This window comes from Myotis myotis, unplaced genomic scaffold (assembly GCF_014108235.1).
Source record: "Myotis myotis isolate mMyoMyo1 unplaced genomic scaffold, mMyoMyo1.p scaffold_m19_p_25, whole genome shotgun sequence".
In the NCBI taxonomy this organism is placed as follows: Eukaryota; Metazoa; Chordata; class Mammalia; order Chiroptera; family Vespertilionidae; genus Myotis; species Myotis myotis.
The window spans coordinates 505,811-514,655 of NW_023416330.1; the positions used below are offsets into that span (position 1 = coordinate 505,811).

At 64.1% G+C, this 8,845-nt stretch overlaps 1 protein-coding gene across 1 annotated transcript; it reads left to right on the forward strand.

Annotated features, from left to right (window-relative positions):
- The first annotated feature begins 3,219 nt into the window (after nt 1–3,219).
- On the forward strand, nt 3,220–7,875 carry MNX1 (motor neuron and pancreas homeobox 1). The gene is made up of 3 exons (XM_036356198.1): nt 3,220–4,168; nt 6,732–6,892; nt 7,390–7,875. Exons 1-3 carry the CDS (start codon nt 3,487–3,489, stop codon nt 7,729–7,731), a joined length of 1,185 nt encoding a protein of 394 aa, XP_036212091.1. The 5' UTR covers nt 3,220–3,486; the 3' UTR covers nt 7,732–7,875.
- The last annotated feature ends 970 nt before the right edge of the window (nt 7,876–8,845 follow it).

The following is an 8,845-nucleotide window of genomic DNA, read 5'->3' on the forward strand; positions in this document are numbered from 1 at the left end:
CATGAATCACACCTCCCCACGCCCAGACAGGGCTGCGGCAGGTGCGGGGGCCCTGGGTTCGGGTGGGGAAACCCCCGCTGGGGAAGGTGAGCTCTGCCGAGGAGCCTCTCCCAGCCCCGGGCCTGGGGGGCCTGCCTGTTAGGGCCGGGAGCCCCCACGCCACGCGGAAGGAAGCTGGTACCGCGGTAACGATTGTGCCGCCCCCATCCTCTGCGTGAACGTGCGCGTCTTATGCCCATCTTCACACAGATGTGTATTTATCTGGACGAAATTTCCAAAAACAGAAGGCTCGTAGGTTGCTGGGTTTTACACATTTAAATTCTGCAGCATCCCCCTGACCTTTTAAAAATATAAATATAAATATAATCTTTCCAGATGGGAATAGGCGTGGATTACAACAGTTTTTCTTTTGCGATTGTTTGCATAAACCTTCCCCTTTCTGAGCAGCGGAAGAAAGGGCGCTGCAGGAGACGCGGAACCTCAAAGGAAGACCGTGGGGAGAGGGGGAGGCCAGGCCGGGAGCAGGCGGGCCCGGGGACTCACAGGGGAGGGCCCAGGGCCGGGATGGGAGCCGCCCGCCCAGAGGCTGCCCTGAGAGAGGAGACCTCGGCTCTCCCGCTGGAGCCCTGCTCCGAGGCACGAGCCTTCCTCAGAGCAGCGGGCTGCGCAGTGCAGGTGCTGGACACCAGACAAACCCCGCTCCCCAGAGCTGCCCCTCCCACAGCGGCCTCCTACAGTGTGTCCTTATTCTCCACAGGCGGAGATGTGGTCACGTTAACGCCCCGTAGCACCGGAGTCCATTGGTCCCAACACCACCAACTTCTCCAGACAAAGAAACACACATTCACCTAAACGGAGGAGCGGCCTGCGGTTAGCCTGCGGCTGGAGGGCGGTCAGGCCCCGGGAGCAGGCTGGGCACCACCACTGTGGCCTGGGTTGAACCAGATGAGCCTGAGCTGTGGCCTCCTGACGTGCTCTCAGCTGGGGGGGGAGGGTAACGGGGGAGAGGGGATTTGGGGGGCTGAGAGGGAGGTTACTAGGAACAAGCAGGGTGAAGGTATTCCTCTGGGAGTCACTGAAACACTGGCTTTGTTGAGGAAAGGGGTGTTTGGGGAGTGCAGACTGCACACCCATTCCCAACTGAATCGGCCCAAGAGTGGGTGTTTGGGTAGGAGAGAGGACGGAGAGCTCCAGGCTCAATGGGGGGGGGGGGTACTTAGTTGGCAGTCACCCCACCCCAGCCCCGGAATCTGTGCCCTTGGGACCGATGACCCGTCTCAGCAGGTGGAGGAGGGGGGGGGAGAAAGGCCCTGCCTTGGCACTAAGGCCTGTCTGAGGGCCCCCACTGCCCTCTCCAACCTGGGGGGCAGGGAGACACTCTCCCTTGAGAGTGAAGGGTGTCCTGCCCAGAAAGGGGAGCTTGGAACCCCAAAGGCAACAGGTAGGAGAAAAGGGGGGCAGGGATGGGGACACTGGAGGGCAGAGGCAGAAATGTGTGGCCCCTGCTGTCAGACCTGGGCCCAATCCCAACTCTGAGGCTGTTACCTGTGGGGGACGGTTACCTGTGGGGGACGGTTACCTGTGGGGGACAGTCTCAGCCTCTTGAAGCTGGACTCTGTGAAACGGAGGTGGCAAACCCTTCTAGTGTCCTAGTGAAGATGAAAGAAGATCACTGTAGACCGCTCACTGCCTGTAGCAGGTGTTCCAGAAATGTGAGTGCTCCTCTCGCTTCATGAGAGGCTGGGCTGCATTCCTATTTGTTCAGAAAGATCTCATCTACGACAAACACCGTGTCCCTGTCGATGCTGTCACTCCCATCTGCAAGTGGACACTGGTTTGTGCAAAGCGCTCTGGCACTTGCTCGGGTTGCCGCCAGCCACTGCCCGCCTCCTAACGCCCACCGGGCTCTGCTGGTCCCAGGACGCCCCTGTGAGAGGAAAGAAACTGGGCTCTTGACAATGGAACCCCCGCCGTCAGCTCTCCCGAGGTAAAGGCCTTTCCAGGAAAACAACAGGCCCCCACACAGTATTTACCTTTTTAAAAACCCTCCTGTAGCAACCTGACCTGCTCATTGACAAATTTCCTGCCCCGATTGTCCTGCGCCCCGCCCCTCCTGCCCTTTACTCACCTTCCACCGCCTGGGAAGCCCGACTTCAAGAACCTGAAACTCCTCCCCATTCCCACACCTGTCTGGGGAGATAACTGGGTCTCACCGAGCTATTGACAAAGCCTAGTGTTGGGGGCCACCTGCCTGTTGATTCTTTCCGCTTAAAAAAGCCCCTTGAAAGTGCTTTTACTGTAAATATTTGAGGCGTATGGGGGGGGGGGGGGGGGGGGGGCGGGTCTGGACTCTCACTCCAACACCGCCGGCCTGGGCTGGTTTTCCTGGGCGCTGCGGGCAGGAGGCGAGCGAACACCGGCAGCATTTTCCTGCCAGGGTCCCAGCGACCAGCCTCAGGACAAGCTCTGCTCCGGGCGGGTACTGCCTCCTGCACGCCCACCAAGGACCGCCCCAGGCAGGTGGACAGGTCTCCGCGCCCGCGTCCTGGGCTCTGCAGCGGCGGGGAAGGCACACTCACGCACACACACGCACAACACCTGGAACGCACGGCACTTTCCAGAGGAGGTAAGGAGGTGACACCTGCAGAGGGTTGCGACAGGGGCACAGACCGCTCCTGTGCGCCGCGGAGACCCAGGAGCGAGGCTTGGGGACCCCAAGGTCCTCTTTGCTCTGCAGTCACTGAGCAGAGCGGCCAGTTCTAGAAGCAGCGTGGGCTCCCCCACGGAGAAGTGGACAAACTCAAGTGCTGACGAGGAGGCGGGGAGGAGGCGCTCTGCCGGCTCTGGGTGACCCGAGCGCAGAGGGGAACAGCGCGACTCAGGGGCTGGGGTTGGGCAGTCGCGGGGGCCCCGCGGGGACCCAGGACCACCAGCGGCCGCCATCCTGCTCAGCACCCCCAGGAAGGAGAGCAGGAACCCTAGATTGCGCCGCAGAGCTTCCCACCCCTGGTCGCTGCTCCCTCCCTGCCACCGCTGCCGGGCACCCAGGGCTGCTTAGGACCTTGCAGCGCAGGGGCGGGGCGGCCGGCGGCTGCGACGGTGACAGGTGCGCCCAGCGGCCAATGGCCAGGCCCGCGCCCCTCCCCGGGCCCCCGCTGCGCGCGCCAATCCGCGGCCGCGCTGCGCTTCAAGTGCGCGCAGGGGCGCGGGTCCCCGCCACCGCGCCAGCGGCCTCCGCCCGGCGCCCCATACTCGCGTGGAGTTTGTGCGAGCGCGTGTGAGCGCGGCCCGGGCGGGGCCCTCGTGGAGGAGGCTGCGGACATGGTCACTCTGGGCTGAGTTTGCGGCGGCGACTTTGATTATTGGCAGATAATCACCATAACAATACCGAGCCCTGGGGCTTGCCACGCCACGCGACGCTCCTAGAGCCTGCACACGGCCGCGCCACTCACCACCCAACCCTGATCGCCAGCCCCTAACGAGCAGATGGAAAAATCCAAAAATTTCCGCATCGACGCGCTGCTGGCAGTGGACCCCCCGCGAGCGGCCTCCGCGCAGACCGCGCCTCTGGCCCTGGTCACGTCGCTCGCGGCCGCAGCATCCGGTCCTGGCGGCGGCGGGGCGAGCAGCGGGGCGAGCGGCAGCTGCAGCCCCGCGTCCTCGGAGCCGCCCGCAGCGCCCTCCGACCGCCTGCGCGCCGAGAGCCCATCACCTCCTCGTCTGCTTGCCGCGCACTGCGCGCTGCTGCCCAAGCCGGGCTTCCTGGGCACGGGCGGCGCCGGTGGCGGCGCGGGCGGTGGGCCCGGGGGTCCCCACCACCACGCGCACCCGGGCGCCGGCGCCGCCGCCGCCGCCGCTGCTGCCGCCGCCGCCGCCGCGGGAAGCCTGGCGCTGGGGCTGCACCCGGGGGGCGCGCAGGGCGGCGCGGGGCTCCCAGCGCAGGCGGCTCTCTATGGCCACCCGGTCTACGGCTACTCGGCGGCGGCGGCGGCGGCGGCCCTGGCAGGCCAGCACCCGGCGCTCTCCTACTCGTACCCACAGGTGCAAGGCGCGCACCCCGCGCACCCCGTCGACCCCATCAAGCTGGGCGCAGGCACCTTCCAGCTGGACCAGTGGTTGCGCGCGTCCACCGCGGGCATGATCCTGCCCAAGATGCCGGACTTCAACTGTGAGTACCGAGCAGCCCTCGGGGTAGGAGATTCCTGGCAGATAGTTCTCTTGCGCATCCGTCGGCCTCCACGGGACACCTCCCTCCCTTCGCTTTCTGCTCCGATGGAGCTGTGGAAGCGCCGCGAAGCCGCCCTGCTCCACCAGGGCCTGCGAGGACTCCGGCGGGCTGCGCGGTTGGGATGGGCGCGAATCAGTAAAATGGCCACGCGCGGGCCTTGCCTTCTTTCTCTCAACGGTTCGGTGCAGCTGGAGGTGTGAGACTAAAATCTAATGATTAACTGGCAGGCTAGGGGAGAAGGAAGTGGCGGGGAAAGGAAGGTACGCCCCAGAGCACCCTGAGTCAGGCGGCCTGGGGGTCAGGAACAAGGCGCTCCTATCCAGGGAAACTGACTTAAATTTGTCCCACATTCTGGGTTCTGGAGAGACCCCCCACTCTCCTGGCCCCTCCCAGGAGAGGGAGAGATCGGGAGCAGCAGGAGAGAAATAGGCTCCCCGGGCCCAAAGGCCAGAGCCCAGGCCACCCGGGCCCTTCCCTGGCTCTGCTGCCTCTAGAAGGGCACTCGTCCAGGGTGCAAAGCCCAGAGGTGATGGCCTGACTTGAACGGAGTGGTGGTCAGTGGGCCCCTGTGGCAGGGGGATGCACCCTTTGTCAGGAACCCCATCACAGGGACTCTAAGCAGCAGCACCCACTTTGAAGTGGGGATGCCCTACACAGAAGCGAACCCTTCCTCTGGGAGAGGGGTGGGCGGTGGACTGCAGGCCGCCGGCTCACCATCTCCCAGGCCGGACCTTCCCCAAGGCCTGGGCCAGCTCTGGCTTTGCTGGTGAGAGGCACTGGCTGCAGGGAAGAGTCGGTCTCCATCCTGGGACCCGCCCCATAGGCTCAGAGGAAGACGCATAGGCTTTATGCTTCCCAGCACCCAACACCCAAACAAAGAGACCCCATTGTTTCTGTCTGAGTGGATTTGTTTAGACTGAGGAGATGCAGGCATGGTAGAGGGAAAAGCCAAAAAGAAAACAGAAATAAACACTTGGCAGAATTCAGATTCCTCTGTTAGAAGCCATGGCTGTGACTAAACAGAGAAAAGCTAGGGCCCCAAGGGCCACAGAAGTCACAGCCCAGTGAGAAAAATCCCAGCAGGGCACTGCTTGCCTGGGCTGGCCTTGCCTCAGCTCAGCTCCCAGAGGCCTAATGACCACCCACCCCGTCCCATTGGAGTCACTCCCGCCTGAGCCCCCACAAAGAAGAAGGTAGGCTGGCCCTCACCTCTCATTGGGGGGCTGCCATGCTACAGAAGCAGCTGATCCAGGGTCAGTCAAACCCAGGGCCTGGCCTCCCCCCCCAGCACACCTCTTCTCATTATGATCTGCATCCCTCGGGGCCTGAGACTGTCCCCCACTGTGTGTGTGGGGGGGTGGGGAATGGCGGGGCTGGCTTCTGCAGCCACCCAGGTGCTTTGGGGGCCTAGATGGAGCACAGCGTCATGCAGGAAATCGATGAAAGCTCCATTTCTTTGCCAACACACTTTGTCCATCTCTGGTTCCAAATTTTGACCCAGAGGCAGCCGACTTAGAATCCAGGCAGTGTGAATCCAGAAAGAAGGTGAACACTGAGCCCCAAAGGACCAGGGCCGCAGCAAACTGGCCAGGGTGCCTAGCGTCCCAGTCCCCCCTGGTCGCCAGAAGGAAAACCTGTTTGGTTCCTTTAATTGGTCATCTCTGCTGTCGGATGGCATTTTCCAAATGGTCCTTTGGGAGCCAGTGTTTTAATTGAAGTTCTAATGTTGTGTCAAGTTGGGAATCCGGGGCCTTGTTTAACTAAAGCGGGGGGCGTGGGCCTCCCATAAAGCAAATTGCGGTCCCGGGGAGTTGCTCCTCCGGCCTGGCCGGCCTCCTTTCTTCTCTTTCTTTCTTTTATTGTCTAACACTCGTCAGGCTCCTGGGAAATCAAGGGAAGTCTTGTTTTGAGGTCATAAAATTCTCTGTGATGTAACCGTGTGAAATTATGTAAATAAAGAGAGAGACCTCCTTGAATGCATAGAAAGCAAAGTCCCTTCTGCCCAGTCCTTTCATTTGCATAAAGAGAATGTCCTGGAAGGCTACCAGTTCCCCGGTCCCAGGCCCGGCCCCTCTGTGCTGGGCGGTTGGTGGAAAAAACATTTTAAATGGGGGGAGGTCTCTGATGAAAACTGTTTAGGCCCAGGATTCAGTTCCTGCCTCCCGCCCGCCCTTCCTCCTCCTCCCTTCGTACCTGAGGCGCCCGCACAGTGTGGAAGGAAGCGGGTAGAGCCCGTGGGAACCTGCGCGGGAGTGGGCAGGCCTGAGGCCGCGGTGGGTGCTCTCCTGCCTCTGCCAGCGCCCCCGGGTGGGGAGGGCGCCCCAGGACGGGCTCTCAGGGTCTGTCTGGGATAGAGCTGCGCCCCCCCCCCACACACACACCGTCCGGTTCCACCCGGGCCTCGAGGTTGGGGAGGGTCGTTGGCACTGAGGTCCCACCTCAGGAGGACCCCGGGTGGGCGGAGGCCCGAGCCAGGCCGCGCCTCACGCCGCTCCGCCCGCAGCCCAGGCGCAGTCGAACCTGCTGGGGAAGTGCCGCCGGCCGCGCACCGCCTTCACCAGCCAGCAGCTGCTGGAGCTGGAGCACCAGTTCAAGCTCAACAAGTACCTGTCGCGGCCCAAGCGCTTCGAGGTGGCCACCTCGCTGATGCTCACGGAGACCCAGGTGAGCGCCCGCCGCTCCCGCACCCGCCTGCGGGGCGCTGGGCCTCTGCGCTGAGTGCGGATTACTGTGGGGCGAGGTCACGCGCCCCCCGCCGGGGTTCCTCACCCGGGCCCAGAGGTCTGATTCAGGAGATGGCGGGGGGGGGGGGGGGGCAGGAACCTGCATTCTAACGACCCTCTGCCCCCGTTCCGAAGCGGGTGGCCCCAGGTCACATTCGAGAAATTTTGTTCCAGAAAGAGAGGCGGGAACACCGTGAGCTTCACAGACGCCCCGGAGCTGCCCTGACCCCCGCCCCTGCCGCAGGCCCAGGGAGCCGGGGCGGAGGGGGGGGGGAGGCGCGGTAGGGCTCCAGCTCAGCTCCCCTGAGCCCCCGCCCCAGCCCTGCCCAGCTCCTCCCGGGGCCGAGCCCCACTCGGGCCGGCCGGCAGGTGCCGGAGCCGGGCCTGGGAGGGACGGGAGCGGAGGGCGGTGACGTGTCTGACCCCTTGTGCCCTCAGGTGAAGATCTGGTTCCAGAACCGGCGGATGAAGTGGAAACGCAGCAAAAAGGCCAAAGAGCAGGCCGCGCAGGAGGCCGAGAAGCAGAGGGGCGGCGGGGGCGCGGGCAGGGGCGGCGCCGCCGAGGACAAGGGCGACGACGAGCTGCTGGGGCCGCCCGCGCCCGGGGACAAGGGCGGCCGGCGCCCGCGGGACCTGAGGGACAGTGACCCCGAGGAGGACGGGGAGGACGAGGACCCCTTCCCCTACAGCAATGGCGGCGCGCACGCCGCCTCCTCCGACGGCTCTTCCGGGGCCGACTCCCCGCCTCCGAGGCCGGGACACCAGCCGCCCCTGCAGTAGGACCCGGGCTGTCGCCAGGGATGCGGGTCCCGGGACCCCTGGGCCCCGCGCCCGCCGCAGCCACCGCCGGCCCCAGGTCCCGCACCGGTCGGGGCTGCAGGTCTGGGCCGCAGCACCCGTCTGCTCCGCAAGGGACCAAGAGAGGCGGCCCAGCGCGCGCAGACTTGAACTCTGGTTCTTATCCATGGAATTGGGGGGGGGGGGGGCGGTATTGAAAGGAGAACCGACGCCACCCGGGGCGGCGCCCAGCTGCCCTTCCCGAGTGGGTAAGGCGGGACCCTAGTTCCACCCCTGGAAACCTCCCTGGAAACGCCACTCGCTGAGTCTTGAGAGAAGAAGAGAATGTGCTTATGCCTCTGAGGGGGCACTCCTGTCATGAGCGTTCCCGCTGCTGGAGCTCTAGCACTGTGCCGTCTTTATTTTTGTACACTGTATTTATATATAAAAGAAACGTCTATGCATGCTAAGTTATTATTCCGCTTCTCCCATCGTCCGCGGTGGAATGCAAAATAAATTGGTTTTTTACTGGAGGAGCGGGACAATCTCTTGGGGCGAGCGTGGAAGAGCGTTACAGCTCTTGTCGAAACGATGGGAGTCTCCCGCCCCCAGCGACTCGCAGCAGGAGGTAAGAATCCGAATCCCAGAATTGCAGCTTCGTGTGAGGCCCGCCTCCGCCTCTGAGCGCCCGCGAGAGGGACGCTGGGTTCCGCTGCTGGGGAGTCGCGGGTGCGAAGTGTTGGTATAAAAGAAAGTCCCCGAGGCCAGGTGTGCGCTCGCGTCCGGGTGCCTGGCTCTCACCCGTCCCTATGCCCCACCCGGGAGGGTGACCCTGGGCCCTGGCTTGTTGTCCCGTTTCCTTGCGGGGCTTCTTGCTTCACTGGGGTCCAGAAGTGAACCCCTGCGTGTTTCGGAAAAGACGCTCCAGCCGCCTACACTGGACGGGCACTTGAGGTCCGCGCGGCCAGGGCGCCACCTGCGCACGTTCCCGGGTCCCCGTGGCCTCCCAGAGCGCGGCGCAGTCCCTCCCCAGCTCCCAGCCTCGGAGCCCGGCCTGGAGCGGCTTCCTGGGATCTGCGAGGACAGCACAGGGCGAAGGACAGCCCAGGGCTGCACT